This window comes from Mesoplodon densirostris, chromosome 16 (assembly GCF_025265405.1).
Source record: "Mesoplodon densirostris isolate mMesDen1 chromosome 16, mMesDen1 primary haplotype, whole genome shotgun sequence".
NCBI lineage: Eukaryota > Metazoa > Chordata > Mammalia > Artiodactyla > Ziphiidae > Mesoplodon > Mesoplodon densirostris.
Window position 1 is genome coordinate 45,432,815 of NC_082676.1, and position 18,557 is coordinate 45,451,371.

At 56.2% G+C, this 18,557-nt stretch overlaps 1 protein-coding gene across 1 annotated transcript; it reads left to right on the forward strand.

Annotated features, from left to right (window-relative positions):
• The first annotated feature begins 1,878 nt into the window (after positions 1-1,878).
• ATP2A1 (ATPase sarcoplasmic/endoplasmic reticulum Ca2+ transporting 1) lies at positions 1,879-18,486 on the forward strand. Its single transcript, XM_060120063.1, has 23 exons — positions 1,879-1,911; positions 2,495-2,652; positions 2,971-2,988; positions 3,325-3,407; positions 4,799-4,903; positions 5,595-5,733; positions 7,657-7,737; positions 8,624-8,709; positions 8,861-9,158; positions 9,351-9,517; positions 12,340-12,428; positions 12,692-12,794; positions 13,043-13,174; positions 14,456-14,578; positions 14,704-14,922; positions 15,586-15,921; positions 16,091-16,311; positions 16,413-16,615; positions 16,808-16,893; positions 16,992-17,125; positions 17,238-17,355; positions 17,528-17,645; positions 18,419-18,486. The coding sequence occupies exons 2-23, from the start codon at positions 2,535-2,537 to the stop codon at positions 18,442-18,444; spliced, it is 3,003 nt and encodes a 1,000-aa protein (XP_059976046.1). The 5' UTR covers positions 1,879-1,911; positions 2,495-2,534; the 3' UTR covers positions 18,445-18,486.
• The last annotated feature ends 71 nt before the right edge of the window (positions 18,487-18,557 follow it).

Consider the following 18,557-nt stretch of genomic DNA (forward strand, 5'->3'; position numbering starts at 1 on the left):
GGGCCTGGAGACCCTAGGTGAGGGCTCCAAGAGAGCACGCGCCTCCATCCCAGTTCACACCCAGCCTCCCTGATGGTGATCCTTTGGCAGCTCTTGGCTGGTGGCTTTCCCTCTCTGGCTTGTTTCCCCTCTGGGAAGCTGGGGGAGGCAGAAATGAATAACCTTACAGGGCCCTGTTGGCAGCAGTGCCCTGTAAAGCCTGCCTCCTTTCCTCGGCCTCATGCTCTCCAGTCCCTTGAAGCCGAGATCTGTCCAGTCTTCTCCCCCTTCTCCGTGTTGGGCATTCCTGCTCCTTTAAGACAGTGCCCCTGTCACTCCTCTAGGTGGTGGTGGGGAGAAGCCAGCCAGCACCAAAAGGCTTGGCAGATGCTGAGCCTGACTCTGGCCTAAGAAGGTGGGTGCTGGGCCAGGTGGAGGATGTGACCCCCAACACCTCACACCATTGTCTGAGCCCTCACACCCGCACATTGCAGCAGGATTCTGCTTCAGGGAGGGGTTTGTTGGACCCATGAAAAGGGAGAGGGAAGGAGCGCCGTGTCCTCGACTCACCCGAGAGGCTGCCCTCCCCCAGGTCCAGGCAGAGGAAAGGATGGGTATGGGGGCTAAATCCTTCAGTGCCATCCACCCCTGCTGGCCTACCCGCCCCCCAAAAGTGGGGCTTCCCTTTCCTTTGCCCCGCTGTCTCCTGTGCCATTGTCTGCTTAGGGACTTGAGTGCCAGACAGCGAAGCGACCTTGAGAACCCTTTCAGTGGCCTATACCCCTCACTGTTCATTTCAGGAAACTGAAGCCTAGATGGAGGAAGGACTTGAGGCCAAGGCCATAAGCCTGCTTCCCCTCACTGACCTCTCACAATTCTCTCATTCAGCCTTTCTCCTCTCTGCCCTCCTTTCCTCCCCTGCCCATACCCCATGCTACCCTCTTGTCTGTTCCTCCCGCAGCTGGTAGTAACCAAGAGATGCCCCTATCCCAGAGCAGGGATGGGGGTGGGGTGTTCAGAGCAGCTGCTTCTCTGAGGAAGCTGATACTGAGGCCAGCCGCTCAGCAACAGCTTGTGGCTTTGCACCCAGCCCTGAGCCCCCACCCACCTGGCTGCTGCATGCCAGCTCCCTTTTCCCCACTGCTCCTCAGACTTCCCTCTGACCCTGGCAGCCCTATCTCTATCCCCCCAGCTATGACTGTCCTTATTTCCCCTAGACCTGTCCCCATCAATCTGCCCGCCGTCCATTCCTTTGGTCTGGAGCCTCTGCTTTATCCAGCTTCCCCGAGCCCCTTCCCTTAATGTCCCTTCCCTCAGCCCTCTGCCGACAGGGTATGCCCAGGGTATGCCTGAGCACACAGCTCCGATCCTCACTCCCTTTGAGGACAGCTACTTCAGGGCCAGGGCGGAGTGCAACCACACGCCACGTGGGGTCTGCCATGTAGACCCCGTGGGTTAAAGAGAGCACAGTGTGGGATGAGGTGACCCTTATTCCATGACTTGGGGTGACCCCTGCCCCCATTCTGAAACATTGATCCCTCTCCCTCTGCCATCAGCACATTCTGTAGGCTCATGGGTTACCCGGCTGCCTGGGTATTCCATTTTCTTGGTGGGGGGCATTCCCTGTCAGGGTGCGGGGCCCTGAAGGCTCTGTTCCCAGTGGCTGAGTTAGAGCGATGGGGAGGGGGGGTTTACGGGAGAGACAGGCAGTCCTGGCTTTGCTCACCAGGGCCTGGACACTAAATCCCTTGTTGATGGCTGCGGCATCCCCTCCCTAGGGTAGGGTTACCGTCTTCTGCCCTGTCCCCTTGACCCTCTCCCCTCCCTACTTCCCCTTGTCCCTCTAGAGCCACTTCCTCTGGCCCCCAAGGGATGTTCCCCCCCTTTTCAATCCCCTGAGGGTTGGAGTATCTCTGCTGCCCTTTCAACAAGGTAAGTGAGAAAGGAGGAGACTGGGGCAGTAGAAACAGGCAGGTTCAGGGGGATGAGACGGGAAGGGGACATGAGGAAAGGGAACGGTGAAGGCCTGAGAGGAGAAGTGGGCTTAAGGGAAGAACTGGAAGGGGTGAGGCTGGAACAGGAAATTCAGTGCAGCTGAAGAAGTCGAGGCAATTGGGGGAGGGCTCAGTAGCAGAAGACAGAACGTGAAGTCTCTGCCCCCCCCTTCCCTGGGGCTGGGGCCACCTTAGCTTCCCTCATGAGTGACATCTCAGGCTGCAGCCCCACTGTTCCCCCTCTGTCAGCAGAAATATCTCTCTCTTCTGACCCCTCCTGCTAGAGTCTCAGCCAGCCAATCCCTGATCTGGGGGAGGGGGGAGCCTGGCCCCCCCCCCACTCCCTCATAAGGACCAGCTGGGGGCTGAGGCGGGTGGCTGGCTGCTGCAAGTGGAACGGGGGTCGGAGCTTCGTGGAGGAAAGAATAACTTGGGGGTGCAGGAGAGAAAAAGGAAGAAACCCAGACAAACAGGCAGGTGGACACACTGAAGAAGGCCCCTGACGTGTGAGAACCCCCCAGAAGGAACACACCGCCCCCTGGCCCCCAGGAAGGGAGCACAATGGAGGCTGCACACTCCAAGACCACAGAAGAATGTTTGGCTCATTTTGGGGTGAGCGAAACTACAGGCCTTACCCCGGACCAAGTTAAGCGGCAGCTGGAGAAATACGGCCACAATGGTAAGTGTCCCTTGATGGACACACACACACACACACACACACACACACACAGACTCACAAACACACTGGAGCCTCTCCCTCCAGGGTATCTTAGGGAAGAGGTAGGACATGGTCCAATGACTGCAAGGGAGGGGAGGATACTGAGAAAACAGGGTCCCTGAGACCCTGATTTTTGGGAAGTTTTATGGGATAACCCTGGTGAATCTCAGCTGCCCTTTTGATGGCCTGATTCTCTTACCTTAGCCACAAAGTCCTGGGTGGGCGGCATTAGACTGAACGCCAAATGAATATGTCCTTTTCTTCTTTTTTCCTGGGCAGAGCTCCCTGCCGAGGAAGGTAAGTTACTGGAAGCCCTGAGCTCTCATAAATGACACCTCCTCCCCTCTGTGCCCCACTCCCTTCTCCCTGCCCTTCCCTTCCAACTCCTGGGGCAATTGTTCCTCCCCAAAGGTTAGAGTCTGGCTGGGGGCAGAAGTTTCCAGGCACTTTCTCCTTGAGGCATCCAGTCCTTGAACAACTGCCCACCACTTTGAGGAGCCTGTTTCTGGACTCCCGGCCAGCTCCTCTCAGCCCTTTTCTCAGTACCAAATGGCCTGCCTGCACCTGGAGTCCCAGCTGTTCATCCGTTAGACCTTAACCCCGGGGGCCCCCTCCCCTTGCCTCTTCCCTCAGGGAAGACCCTGTGGGAGTTGGTGCTAGAGCAGTTTGAAGACCTCCTGGTGCGGATCCTTCTCCTGGCCGCCTGCATTTCCTTTGTAAGTGTGGGAGGGCATCTGGGGGCAGGCTGGGAGTGTGGGTTGGGGGGATCTGGAGAGTCTGCTGGCGGGCAGCTCCAAATCATCGGCTCCTGTAGACCAAGCGTTCAGCATCCTTTTCTACAGACCAGAAATGAGGGAGGTGGGGTGACGCTGATTTGTATACTCCTCTGTCCTCCCCCACACCCCGCAGGCAGGTTTTATTTTAAGCTTTAAGGGTGTTCTCAGCCAAAACACTGAAGTTAAGCCGCCCCCGGAGCTTCAAGGGCTCCGAGGGCTCGGGTTACCCCCCCGAGCGCTGGGCTCCACAGCTCCGACGCTGCTGCTGTTCCCAGGCCACCGCTGCTCCCAGCATGCCCCGGGGGTGCACGCACTGCTCCACCAATCCCGGGACATCTTGACGCCCCTGCCCCGCCCTCCTGACGCTGATTGGTCGAGGCAGAGACTCCCCTCGTAGAAGCGGGAAAGAGCTGCTGGTGCGAGGGTGACTCCAAAGAACCAGAGCCTCTCCCGTCTCTGGGCCTCACCTCCCCACTCACCCCATCAGGGCTAGAACTCCCAGGATCCCCCTCATCACCTACCTGGCCTGACCCTCCCCTTCCCCCTCACAGCCTCAGGGCTGCCCCCACCGGGTCTCAAGGCCCTGCCACCTCTCCTGTCCTGGAGATCCCCTCCGCACCCACCATCCCAGCAGGCCGGCCTACGTTTTGGAGTTTCTTCCTTAACATCTTAGTGGTCCTGGAAGACAAGACTCTGGAGGCAAAAAAGTCTCCCTGTCTCCTGATGTCTTTAGTGGAGGCCCCTTGGGCCCCTGAGTGCTAGCTGGCAGGGCCTCACTTCTCCCTTCTCAGATTTGCTCCTTGACATTTGCCTGAGGCTGTTGCCTGGCAGAGGCAACAGCTGGGGTGGGGTGTGCACAGGAGGCCCCGTAACACTATCCCCCACTCCTGCTCCCTCTTGAAATTGGAGCTCCCCTGCCTGGGGCTGTTGGGGGAGGGCCGTGTGTGGGCCAGGCGCCTGCGAGGACCACAGGGTTTTTCCTACTGAGTTTTGGCTCCCGGGGGATGGATGTGGCTGCGGGGGTAGTTGGCCTGGGTGTCCCCTGAGCTTCGTTTACAAGCCAGTAACTTGGTCAGGGAAACCTGAAGCATTCCCAGTTAATCCCCTAGCTGCGCATGTCTGTGCGGCCTGCACCCGCTGAATAACAGTGGTGGCCGCTCTTATGTGAGTTCGAGCTGTGGAGCACGTAGACCCTTAAAGGGATGTGGGGCTGCAGTGCCCCCATGCTGCCCTGCCCCGTTTGCTCCTGCACATGTTCTCACCTCCATTTCCTCTCCTTACTCACTTGAGGGGCTTTAGTACCTGTTATTCTCCCTTCCCTTGCTCCCCAGGTGCTGGCCTGGTTTGAGGAAGGTGAAGAGACCATCACCGCCTTCGTTGAACCCTTTGTCATCCTCTTGATCCTCATTGCCAATGCCATCGTGGGGGTTTGGCAGGTTAGCTTTGACCCCGCCTCTTTCCTTCACATCCTGACACTGGACATGAGGCCAGCCTCCCTCCCTGTCTCCTTCTCCTCCATCACTTACCCTGGGCTTGCCTTGTTCTGAATTGGGCAAAAGGACCAGAATGTTGGAAAGAGGCAGGAGACTGGTGTTCCCACTGTCACTTGCTGGTTTTACAACCCTGGGCAGGTTCCTTCATCTCTCTGAGTCTCAGTTTCCTCATCCATAAAATGGGGCTCATAATCCTATCCCTCAGAGTTGTGGTGAAATTTAACAAGATGATGAGTGTGAAAGTGCCCAGCCCTGTGTCTGGCGTAAAGGAGGATCTCAGTAAATGCTAGTTTGATGTACTTCTTTCTCTTACCTTATACCACCCTCTGCTTTTCCTGTCCGCTGCTTTCTGATTGTCTTTGATTCTCCTTCCTTCTCTCCCCCAAACCCCCTTACCTGTTCTCAGCTGTGGGTGATGGTTTCCTTAACCGTCATGTGGGGTTTGTCTGCTCCCCTGGGCCAGGAGCCAGGACTGCATAACCTGCCTCCTTCTCTGTGATGTCCCTACTTCCCCCAGGACTCTGGCCCCTGCTCCTCCGTCCCTACACCTCCCCATCCTCCCTGACCAGTCCTCTGTCATTCCACGACCTTCCTCCCTCTGCTGACCCTCCTCTCCTCAACGCTGTCCCCCCAGGAAAGGAATGCAGAGAATGCCATTGAGGCTCTGAAGGAATATGAACCGGAGATGGGGAAGGTCTACCGAGCTGACCGCAAGTCAGTGCAAAGGATCAAGGCTCGGGACATTGTCCCCGGAGACATCGTGGAGGTGGCTGGTGAGTGATGGGGACGAGTGGTCCAGGATGGGTTCGAGGTCAAGAAGATGTGCATGTTGGGGGCTGGTCAGGCCCTGATCCCCAGTGTCCAGGAGGTAGCCAGGATGGTGGAGTCTCTGCTTCTCCTTCCCAGACTCCTCAGGAGGTCACCCCAGGGCACTGTGGCCACAGCACCCCCTCTCCATCAGAGTCTCAGCAGGAACAGCCAGTCCTGTCCCTGACGCTGCAGACAGACCCCTGCTCCCCCTCCTCTCACCCAGCACTCGCAAGTAACAGGTGGAACCCAGTCCCTGCCAATGTCCCTGTCTCCACCCCTCTCCTGAGGCCTGGCTTCCCTCTCCTTCCACCCACCCCCAAGCTTGGTCAGCTTTAAATCTTGACCTCTCAGTACCCTTGAGGCTTCTCAAAGGGGAAGGAGCAAGGGTAGAAGGGAGGAGGGGGGCCGGAGGCTCAAGCCCCCGACCATGTAAGGGAAACTCAGGCCCCAGCAGAGAGCACGGGACTGGGAGGAGGGGAGCTCAAGGAGGGCCCCGCCCCTCTGGTGAGGGACACTTAATGCCTGACCAGGGAGGGGTGGGGGCCGGGAGGCTAAGATTACTGGAATTCTGCCCCCTTCAGCGGTTTTTATATTTGCCCTGTGCAGGCCTTCCCACGTCTCCAGGCCCCTGGCATAGGAAGATGTGTCTTTCTAGGCCTACTTCCCTCCACCAGATACCCAAGTCCCCACCCTGGGAAGCTTGGTGACAGGGAGGGCGGGTGAGCTGAAGACTCCGGTGCCCCATCACAGGGCCGTCCTGCCACGGTGACAGTTTGGAGTCAGTGCCATGAATGTCTATAAATATAGCTTCAGTTTGGGTGACAGGGTGTCCCGCCCAACTCCATTGCCGACCTCCCCACTCCTCCATCAGCTTCCTCTGGCACCGGAGGAGGAACCTTGAGGACAGGCAAAGGAAAGCAGTCAAACCCCATCCCCAGGACCATCCTTGGGACCAGGCGGGATGAGGCCGGGAGGCAGTTGGCTTCCTTGGAGGCCTCTAAGTCTGGTGGGGCATCTGCCATGTTCCCCAGGAAGTTTCCTGTGTGGACCCCCTCCTTCTGTGCACATCCCTTGCCCTCCCGCCTCCCTGTTTTCTCAGCTCTCTGGTGTGTATGGCTTCCCCCACGCCCCCCAGAGCCTTGTTTCCTGCAGACTCCCCTTCTCTCCTGCCGTCTCCCCAGCTCACTCACTGTGGCTTCCTGCCTTTCCCAGATACTCAGGCCAGGGCCCGGCAGGCTTCTGATGTGCGTCCCGTCCCTGCCCTGTGGACCTGCCAGGGCTGCACCCTCTGCCTCTGCTGCTCCGCTGCTCCACTCTCTCCGCCTGCGTCTGTCCTCACACTTCCCTCTCCTGCTTTTCACTCCACCTTTTGTCTGGGTTGACATTGATTTTCTCAATTCGCATATTTTCCTCCTGTTTCTTGCTGCCTTCTCCGGCTGTTCCACTTTGTTCTCCGCCACGGACGCAGGTCTATGAGACTTACCCTATTTTCTCTAGTTCTTTTCTTGCCTGTCCCTCCTCACCTTTCTCCCTCGTGTTTCCCTCTCTGTTTTGCTCTCTCCCGGCCTCAGTTTTAGTTTCTCATTAGATGGCAGGATTGTCCCTGATTTTCCCTGTGTCATTCAGGGTACATTTATTGAGCACATACTGTGTGCCCAGACCTCCCCTCGCCAGGCTCACAGCCTGGTAGGGAGAAAAACATTCAGCAGGGAGGACAATTGGAGTGAGTGTTAGAGGGAGATGCTTGCTTGGGTGACAGGAGCACAGCCCGGGTGACCTCCCTGAGACCTGAAGGATGAGGTGAGGTCATCAAAGACTGGGTTTTTCTTAGGAAGAAAGAAAACTCCCATCTCAACTGACTTCACTCTCCTCTCGTCTCTCCACAGTGGGGGACAAAGTCCCTGCAGATATCCGAATCCTCACCATCAAGTCCACCACCCTCCGGGTCGACCAGTCCATCCTGACAGGTCTGCTGGCCAGGGTCAGGGGATGAATCAAAGGGGAGGGGGATGAGGATTTGATGAGGGAAGAGCTGAGTGGACAGACAGGGATGAAAGGGGACCCTCAGCAGTAGGGCCCCCCTCCTGGCCCCGTAGTGGCAGCGACATCAGCCCTGCTCAGCTTTGCCCACTGCCTAAGCCTGGAACACAAGGGGTCATGGGAAATGGCGGGATGTTTGTCCCCATTTCCAGATGGCCATCAACCCGTCCCTTCCACACGGACATACGGACACGCTCACCCAGAGAAATATCCTGCCTCCTCAGAAGCCCCCAACTGAAGAAGCAGAGATTCTGGGATAGGATGCAGGGTTCAGATACACTTAAAACCTCAGCTGCTTCTCCTTTTGTCCTGGGAGAGAGAGGGTGAAGAGCCAGTGAGCATGCTCCGTGGTCCAAGGAGGCAGGGTGGGCTGGCCCAGGGTGATGGCCTGAGCTCCTGCCATTCAGGTGAAGGAGGCAAGGTCCCAAGGGTGGGGGTCTCTCCCTCCTAGGAACGTGCTCTCCAGTTGACTGCGCACTTCCACATACGTCAGCTTGTTTGACTTTCACCAACACCTTGCTCTGAAGTGTACGCATCCTTGTCCCCATTTTACAGAAGAGCAAACCAAGGCTAAGTGATCCAAAGCCATGCTGCTTGTGAGTGGTCAGGCTGGGACTGGGGTCAAGGTCTTTTCACTCTAAGTGCAGTGGGTTTCCCATCTGCCTCCAGGGCCTTCTTCCAGAGTCCAGACTTCCTCCAGGATTGTTGCTTGGTCCTCACCAGGCCCTGTCCCACCAGGCAGAGAGTTAGCGGGGAGAAGTATGGGAGAATGACATGACGTCATCTGAAAACCCCTCTGCCCCGTCTCCACAGGCGAGTCTGTCTCTGTCATCAAGCACACAGAACCTGTTCCCGACCCCCGAGCTGTCAACCAGGATAAGAAGAACATGCTTTTCTCGGTGAGGCTTCCAGGGCCAGCTGTCGCGCGCTCAGGCCGGGGGCCCTGGTCTGGAAGAGACATGGCGGTGTGGGAAGAGATGAGACCCACAGCTGGGGGGATGCGGTACGAGAGGCATCACCTGACTCCCTGCCTCTTCTTCCCCCTCCAAGGGCACCAACGTTGCAGCCGGTAAGGCCATAGGCATCGTGGTCTCTACTGGTGTGAACACTGAGATTGGGAAGATCCGTGACCAAATGGCCGCCACAGAGCAGGACAAGACCCCTCTGCAGCAGAAGCTGGATGAGTTTGGGGAGCAGCTCTCCAAGGTCATCTCCCTCATCTGCGTGGCCGTGTGGCTCATCAACATTGGCCACTTCAACGATCCCATCCATGGGGGCTCCTGGATCCGTGGTGCCATCTACTACTTTAAGATTGCCGTGGCCCTTGCTGTGGCTGCAATCCCAGAAGGTAGGGCAACCTCTCTTTTTCCTCCCATTTGCTAATCTCATCTGCAGAGATCCTTTATCCAAATAAGGTAACATTGACGAGTTCCAGGGATTGGGACCCGATATCTTTGGGAGCTGCTCTTCAGCCTAGCCCACTAGGTCTCCCTCCCTCCCCCAGTATCATTCCCTCACCCCCTCTCCTTCCTCGCCACAGGCCTTCCTGCAGTCATCACCACCTGCCTGGCCCTGGGCACCCGCCGGATGGCAAAGAAGAACGCAATTGTGAGGAGCCTGCCCTCCGTGGAGACGCTGGGTTGCACCTCTGTCATCTGTTCCGACAAGACAGGCACCCTCACCACGAACCAGATGTCTGTCTGCAAGGTCAGGGAAGGGTGGCAACTCCCACTTAGATGGGAGGTGAAATGAGCCCCCAAAGTTGTGGTTACCCCTTCATCATGGGTAGCTTTTCATTTTGGCCTGAGAAAGAAATGCTTAGATGGCACAGAGAGTGCCATCCTGCCAGCTATGAGAGGGAGCAGAGAAGCCCCCTGGCCCAGGCAGGCAGCTCTCTGCAGCCTCCGTCCGTGTGCTAGATGCTGCCCTGTGTTATCTCTAATCCCCCACAGCAGCCCTTCAGGGGAAGGTCTTGTTTACCCAGTTTTCCCGAGGAGGAAACTGAGGCTCTAGGAGATTCAATGCACAGTTAATAAGGAGCAGAATTGAGTTTCAAATCCAAGTCCATCTGGCCCTAGAGTGCCTGCCTGTGCACAGACTACCCTCCAGAGAGGGCATCCATGACAGGGCCTGGGACGCCCAGCCACACGAATCCTGAACAGCATTTCCTGAACCAGGGCCCTTGGTCTTTTCCGTGCCTTGGACTCTTTTTTTATATATATATATAAATTTATTTATTTGTTTATTTATTTTTGGTTGCATTGGGTCTTCATTGCTGCGCGTGGGCTTTCTCTAGTTGTGGAGAGCAGGGGCTACTCTTCGTTGCAGTGCGTGAGCTTCTCATTGCGGTGGCTTCTCTTGTTGTGGAGCACAGGTTCTAGGCTCACGGGCTTCAGTAGTTGTGGCACACAGGCTCAGTAGTTGTGGCTCGTGGGCTCTAGAGCGCAGGCTCAGTAGTTGTGGCGCATGGGCTTAGTTGCTCTGTGGCATGTGGGATCTTCCCGGACCAGGGCGGGAATCCATGTCCCCTGCACTGGCAGGCGGATTCTTAACCACTGTGCCACCGGGGAAGTCCCGCTTTGGACTCTTTGGCAGTCTGGATCTCTACATTTAACATTTTCAATGTATAAAATAAAACGCACAGGATTCTGTTTCTAAAATACATCGGATTGGGAATTCCCTGGTGGTCCAGTGGTTAGGACTTGGTGCTTTCACTGCCGTGAGCCCGGGTTCAATCCCTGGTCAGGGAACTAAGATTCTGCTAGCCACACAGCGTGGCCAAAAACATAAATGAAATAAAATACATTGGACTGGGCTTCCCTGGTGGCGCAGTGGTTAAGAATCTGCCTGCCAATGCAGGGGTCATGGGTTCAAGCCCTGGTCCAGGAAGATCCCACATGCTGCTGAGCAGCTAAGCCAGTGTGCCACAACTACTGAGCCTGCACTCTACAGCCCGTGAGCCACAACTACTGATCACACGTGCCGCAACTACTGAAGCCCACGCGCCTAGAGCCCGTGCTCCTCAACAAGAGAAGCCACCGCAATGAGAAGCCCACGCACCACAACGAAGAGTAGCCCCTGCTCTCCGCAACTAGAGAGAAGCCCGAGCGCAGCAATGAAGACCCAACGCAGCCAAAAAAAAAAAAAAAAAGATAATAAAATAAATAAATTAAAAACAAACTACGCATTTAAAAAATAAATAAATTGAGTGTCTCTATTAAAAAAATACATTGGATTACAGAGGAAACCAATGACTGAAATACAGCAGTCAAAATATTTTAAAAACAGATTTGTACGTATAGCTGATTCACTTTGTTATACAGCAGAAACTAACACAACATTGTAAAGCAATTATACTCCAATAAAGATGTTAAAAAAAAACACACAGATTTTTGATTTGGTAAAACATATGCTTCTTTATTAATGTATTAAGTAGCAAGTCCAGCAGTGGGTCTCATAATTGCCATAACGCTGAAGCGGTGATGAGCGTAAATGCTATTTTGAGAGCCCTGCAACAATACAGTGTGACAAGAGAGTATTTGTGATTATATTGGCGACCAAGTCACAGGTTTTGCTAATATTAATGTGGTCCATCGCCCCCATTCATAGTTGGATGGAAATGCTAAATGTCAGAGAGAAAATAAAAGATGTAATTTTTGTTTCGCCATCAAAGTTCACAGACCCCCTTGGTCTGGGGTGTCATCCATGGACCCCAGGCAAAGGACCCCTGACCTAAACAGAATTCTCTGGAATAGCATGTTTGTGAAATAGAAATTGGTGTCCTAAGAATCAAGGGTTGTGTGGTCAGACGAGGCCGAGAAAGGCTGTACCACATGCCTGTTGGCATTTGAAAGCCTCGGAGAAGGCTGACCATAGAGAGGGTGGATTTCACTCAGTTTAAACGAGTTTCCCAAACTTACCTGGCCACAGAACCATTTTATCCTGGAGCACATCTTAAGCCCCATCCCTTCCACGCGTGCTCTGGCTCAGAGTGGGCTTCTCCCCTCTGCTCTGGGTCATCTACATCCCTCCAAAGCACAGGCTTCAAAGCCAGACCACTGGTCTTCTGTCATGTTTCATAGAAATGAATTAATTGCCCACATTTGAAAAGTCGAGGGACAGCATAGGAAAATAACCTGAATTTCTAATTCTTCCTGCAAAACTGGAAGATCTGGCCACAAGAGGCTGGAGCTGTAGATAGGCCATGTACTGACAGGTAGACTGGTGGCCACCACACCTTGTGATGCACGTCTTATTTTACTAATTGATCTGGAAGAACCTCCAGCATGGCCTTTTGTTTTAAGGCCATGAACACAGAACATAGAGAATGATTTGCAAGTGAGTGGTGTGAGAGGGGAGGAAAAGGGAGGAAAAGGGAAGGACGAATCAGGGGATGATGGTGGGAAGTTGGGTAAGTCCGTGCAGATGGCCGGGTAGAGGGACACTTGGGGCACGGGCCCCCTTGGTGAGGACTGCCTTCAGGGATGGGGAGAGTTAAACATCTGTGTGCATGCCCTTCTCCTCTGCAGATGTTCATCGTCGACAAGGTGGAAGGGGACATCTGCCTCCTGAACAAGTTCTCTATCACTGGCTCCACTTATGCTCCAGAAGGAGAGGTGTAAGTTCCCCCAAAGTCGTCTTCCCAGTTCCTCGTGCCCCTCCCCACCACACACACACACACACATATCCTCTCTCCCTGGGGCCTCCCTCTAGTTTTGTCTTCCTGTTTCTCTCTTGTTCCTTCCCCAACCTTATTCTCTCCCACCTGATCTCCAAGTTGGTTGCCATCTCCTTGCTGCATTCCCCATGCTCTCTCTGCATCTCATTCCCTATCTTCTCTACCTGTCTCTTTCCCTTCCTTCCTCCCCACCCGGCTGCCAGCTTGAAGAATGATAAGCCAGTCCGGACAGGGCAGTATGATGGGCTGGTGGAGCTAGCCACCATTTGTGCCCTCTGCAATGACTCCTCCTTGGACTTCAATGAGGTAACCTGTCCACTCCTGAAGCCGCCCCTCCTTCCCCCTCCAGCTGGCTCAGAGTCCAGGCCTCCTTGACAGGCCGCAAGGAAGGGCTCAGGGGTAGGGGGTCCCTTGTACCAAGCCCTCTCCTGGGTGTAAGGGGAAGAGAGTGGCTTGCTCCCTTCCCGTTCTAGGTGGAAGGTGGGCATGATAGATGGGAGCACGGGGCTGGGAGCCCAGGGCACCTACTTCCTCTTCCTCCTGTGCCCTCTCAGGCCAAAGGTGCTTATGAGAAGGTGGGCGAGGCCACCGAGACAGCACTCACCACCCTGGTGGAGAAGATGAATGTATTCAACACTGAACTGAGAAACCTCTCAAAGGTGGAGAGGGCCAACGCCTGCAACTTGGTGAGTCTAGGCACTCCCTCCCACGGTCCTTCTCCAGCCCAGACTACACAGGCCAGGACCTAAGGAACCTCAGGAGACAGGGTCCCCCACCCCCACCCGGGTCAGGCTGGTCAGGGCCTTGTGCCCCATGCTGGGACCCAGCCAGCACAGGCAGAGAGCCTCTCCACAGCTTTCCTTGGCAAGGCTGACTCGGGGTAGGACCCACCGCACCTGAACTTACACTGCTCTTCCTGGTGCCCGGTTGCAGCCTCCCTGGAAGAATTTAAGATCACTTTTCCTGTCGTGTCCCTAGTTGAAGGGGACAGAGCTGGACACAGAAACCACAAGTGGCCCATCCTGGGACAGCCCCAATTTAAACTATTACCCACTGTCTCTAGAAACACACTCGTTTTTATCAGATCACAAGACCTGATTTAGGATTTGGGAAATATGACTGCCTCATATGCCTCTGCTTCCCTGTGTCCAGGTGAACAAGCCCAATTCTGTGACTATCACTCCAAGTTCTTGCTATTAATATTTACTGAATGTCTATATTGAATTCCGCTGGGGTATTATATTCCCCACACGGCTCATTCCTTTTTTTTTTTTCATATAGGCAAGATGCTCATTGCTGCTTTATTTAATATGACAAAAATAATGAAAACAACCTAAGTATTTATCAATACAGGATTCATTTTAAAAATTTACAAATGATAATAAAAACATCAAATTATTTTTATTTATTGTTTTTATTTTTGTTTTGTGGAGAAACATCTAGAATGCATTTGGCACATTCACTTTTATGGAGTGCTTAGTACTACGTGCCAGGTACCAGCTCTCCATTGTCTAGCAACATATGTCTGTAGACTCACACATGTGGTTGTCTACATTTAAATGATTACATAAACGTAAAAACTCAGTTCTTCAGTTGCACTAACCACATCCCCCGGGCTCAGTAGCCGTTGTTCGATTGCACCGTATTGAACCATCCAGATTATTAAACATTCCCATGATCACGGAAGGCTCTGTCGGACAGTGCCACACTCCACCATCCTGTTTCTATTGTGCTTTAACCTGAACCTAGTAAGACAGTGGCAGCACTAGCCTTGGAATTCTCTCCATTCTGCTGTAGGCAGCAGACTTGGCTTTACCTCAGACTCAGCTTGGGGTCTGCTCTGACCTCCAGATCCTTTTTGACTATGTTTTAAGGGGTCTGGGACTCTTCCCTTCTAGCATAGCATCATCACTCTTTCTCCACCGGTCTCATATCTGGCCTCTCCCTCCCTGTCTCCTCTCTCCCAGGTGATCCGCCAGCTAATGAAGAAGGAATTCACCCTGGAGTTTTCCCGGGACAGAAAGTCCATGTCTGTCTATTGCTCTCCAGCGAAATCCCGGGCTGCTGTGGGCAACAAAATGTTTGTCAAGGTCAGGAATCCGAGTGCGCCTCAGCCCCCCTTCTTCCCAGTCCTGACCCCTCCTCTCTTCTCCCCGCCCCGCTCACCATGCACTGGAAGGAACGGTAGTCTCTGAATACTGTTCTGTTCTCCTAGGGTGCCCCAGAGGGGGTCATCGATCGCTGTAACTACGTGCGAGTTGGCACCACTCGGGTGCCCATGACAGGGCCGGTGAAGGAGACGATTCTGTCGGTAATCAAGGAGTGGGGCACTGGCCGGGACACCCTGCGCTGCCTGGCCCTGGCCACCCGGGACACCCCCCCAAAGCGAGAAGAGATGGCCCTGGAGGACCCTTCCAGGTTCATAGAGTATGAGGTGAGCAGACGGAAGCCTCCCGTTGTCCCAGAGTCACCTGCCTCACCCCCTCCGCCACCCTTGTCATTTCCTACTTCGTCATGGGGCCTAGAATCACAGGACGTTAGAGTTTGAAAGAACATTAGGAATCATCCAGTCCAGGGCTACTTGGCTTGTGGTCCGTGGACCCATCTGAGATGAGGTGAGGTGCTGGCTCCAGAACAGAAGCCAGCCAGGTCACTAAGTACACTCGGGTTTAGCTGACGTGTTTCCACAGTGAGGTTTTCTAAGGACGTGCATCAACCTGCATTCTGGCACTAGCTCTTTATCTCGGAGTGGACCTGCTCTCTGGATAGCACCAAAGCCCACTCCATTTTATAGAGAGAACATTGTGGCCTGGCAGGTAACACAGATTTGCTCAAAGCTGTAGACCTAGTGAGCAGCCCTGCTGAAAGCAGAAACAACCTCCCTCACTTCCAGTTCAAGTTCTTTCTATGAAAGACACGATCTGCCACCTACAATGGGCCTGGCACTGCCAGGCCTGCAGGCACACATGTGAACATTTCCCACCCCTGAGCTTTGAGGCCCCACTGAGGTTTAAACACCAGGCCCAGGGACAGCTCTCCCCTCAGCTTCCCCCAAGCTTCCTCCTTGACCCTGTCACTCTCTTCTCTGTCTCCCCAGACGGACCTGACATTCGTTGGCGTGGTGGGCATGCTGGACCCGCCCCGCAAGGAAGTCTCAGGCTCTATCCTCCTGTGCCGTGATGCTGGCATCCGAGTGATCATGATCACAGGGGACAACAAGGGCACAGCCATTGCCATCTGCCGACGAATTGGCATCTTCGAGGAGAACGAGGATGTGGCCGACCGAGCCTACACTGGCCGGGAGTTTGATGACCTGCCCCTGACCACGCAGCGGGAGGCCTGCAAACGTGCCTGCTGCTTTGCCCGCGTGGAGCCCTCCCACAAGTCGAAGATCGTGGAGTACCTGCAGTCCTACGATGAGATCACAGCGATGGTGAGAAGACTGGCATGGGGCGGTCTGCTTAGTGTCTATTGAGATGACCGTCTTGGGGAGCAGGGGCCCTGGTGAGATGCACGGAGGGGAGGGATTCGGGCCCCGATGGAAGAGTGTCAAGGAGGGTACGAGGAAGGGGCCAGTGCCCACCTTCTTTCCCTCCCCACAGACAGGTGATGGCGTCAATGACGCCCCTGCCCTGAAGAAGGCGGAGATCGGCATTGCCATGGGATCCGGCACCGCCGTGGCCAAGACGGCCTCCGAGATGGTACTGGCTGACGACAACTTCTCCACCATCGTGGCTGCCGTGGAGGAGGGCCGTGCCATCTACAACAACATGAAGCAGTTCATCCGCTACCTCATCTCCTCCAATGTGGGAGAGGTGGTCTGGTGAGCAGCCGGGAAGGGCATCCAGGAGGAATTCGGGGCTGGTGGGGGGTGGCCACAGGCCTGGGGGGCAAGACAGACGTGTGACCTCCTCCTTCTGGCAGCATCTTCCTGACAGCTGCCCTGGGGCTGCCTGAGGCCCTGATCCCCGTGCAGCTGCTGTGGGTGAACCTGGTGACAGACGGGCTCCCGGCCACAGCCCTGGGCTTCAACCCCCCAGACCTGGACATCATGGACCGGCCCCCCCGGAGCCCCAAGGAGCCACTCATCAGTGGCTGGCTCTTCTTCCGCTACATGGCAATTGGGGGTGAGCAGGATGAGACCCCACACTCCTTCCAGACCCTCAGGGCTGATCCCCTCTCTGGGACACCAGCTTCCCCACAGCAGCCACTGCAGTGGGCCCTCTTCCTCCAGCGGCTGTTCATGGCCAGGAGGCCCTCTCAACTCCTCCCGTCTCCCCAGCCCTGGGCCCCCAACTCCCATCTTCTCTCCACCACAGGCTACGTGGGTGCAGCCACAGTGGGAGCAGCAGCCTGGTGGTTCCTATATGCTGAGGACGGGCCTCACATCACCTACAGCCAGCTGGTAGGGCAGCACGGAGGGAGGTGGGAGGAGGCGAGGGGAGCAGGAGGGTGGCGTGGAGGCTTTTTCGGGACCCCGGCTTCTCCCCTCTCCTCCTGCAGACTCACTACATGAAGTGTACGGAGCACAACCCTGACTTTGAGGGTGTGGACTGTGAGGTCTTCGAGGCCCCCGAGCCCATGACCATGGCCTTGTCCGTGCTGGTTACCATCGAGATGTGCAATGCTCTCAACAGGTGGGGTCCGCGCCCCCTCCCCCTGCGGCGTCTGGAGGCCACCCTCCCCCTGCTCACCACTTCTCTCCCCTTGTGCCTCCACCCCTGGCTCTGCCTGGCCGCCCCCTTGCAGCCTGTCTGAGAACCAGTCGCTCCTGCGAATGCCGCCCTGGGTGAACATCTGGCTGCTGGGCTCCATCTGCCTCTCCATGTCCCTCCACTTCCTCATCCTCTACGTGGACCCTCTGCCGGTGAGCCTTCTTCTGGCCAGGGGCCGCCTGTCCCCCCCCACACACACAGGGGGCTTCTGCAGTGGTCCGCGACCACGACCCCTGCCAGAGGGAGGAGGGTGGGATCAGGCTGGCGCAGCGGGCAGCGGCGGCTCCTGGGCGCCTTCTCACTGCCCTTCCCACCTCCTCCCAGATTATCTTCAAGCTGCAGGCCCTGGACCTGCCCCATTGGCTCATGGTCTTCAAGATCTCGTTACCAGTCATCGGGCTCGACGAAATCCTCAAGTTCATTGCCCGGAACTACTTGGAGGGTAAGAGCGCGCCGCCCCCAGCCCTGTCAGCCCCCGGGCCCTGACACAGCCCCTCCCTCCAGGCCGAGAAGGCGCCTGCCCCGCTTCCTTGTCAGGTGGGTGAGTTCCCGGGGCCCCAGCAGGCCCCGTGTCCTCCGGCGAGGGGCGCACTCAGCCCCTGACCCCCCTTTGCCGGCTCCTCCGAGCCCGGGGCAGACACGGTCTCCTTGGCACCCCAAAGCCTCCTCAGCCCTCTTGGTCCCCTGCGCCCACCTCCCTCCCTCGATAACGGCTGTCTCTGTCCTCTCTGGCCATAGGATAACCCGTTTCCCCCTCCTCCATCTCTCTGAGCCGTGTCACAGGTATCACCCCCCTTCTTGTCCGTGCCCTAGCTGCTGTGCCCCTCTGCCCACACCGTCTCCCTCTTAGGCGGCGCCGGGGTCACGTGCCCTCGCAGCTCCACCTGGAGCCACTGCCGCCGCCGCCGCCGCCACTGCCGCGCTTCCAAGTGGGGCTGGGCTGCTGCCCTTACTCTGCAGGGGCGGCACTACCCGGCCCCCGGGCACCACTGTCTGCTGGGCTGCGCTGAGTCGCGCTGGCTGGCCGCTGAGCCGTGTGCCGCTGGGGCTGCAGTGGCTGGGGGGAGTGGGGGCTGGGGACACAGGTGAGTGGGGGGTGGCGGGGGCCTCCAGGTGAGTGTGCTGGGGGACTGGGACAGGTAGGGAGCTGGGAGGGACTTCTCGTCTCCTGTGCCGCCCCGCCACCAGTCTCATCCTACCCCCTTCTCCTTCCAGATCCAGAAGATGAAAGAAGGAAGTAACCAGTCCTTTTGCCCTCCCTTCCCCACCCTGATAGTGACGCGTCTTCAGCCAGAGCTGTGGCACAGGCCTCCACCACGTGCCCCCCAGCCCGACATTCTTGTTTATAAACATA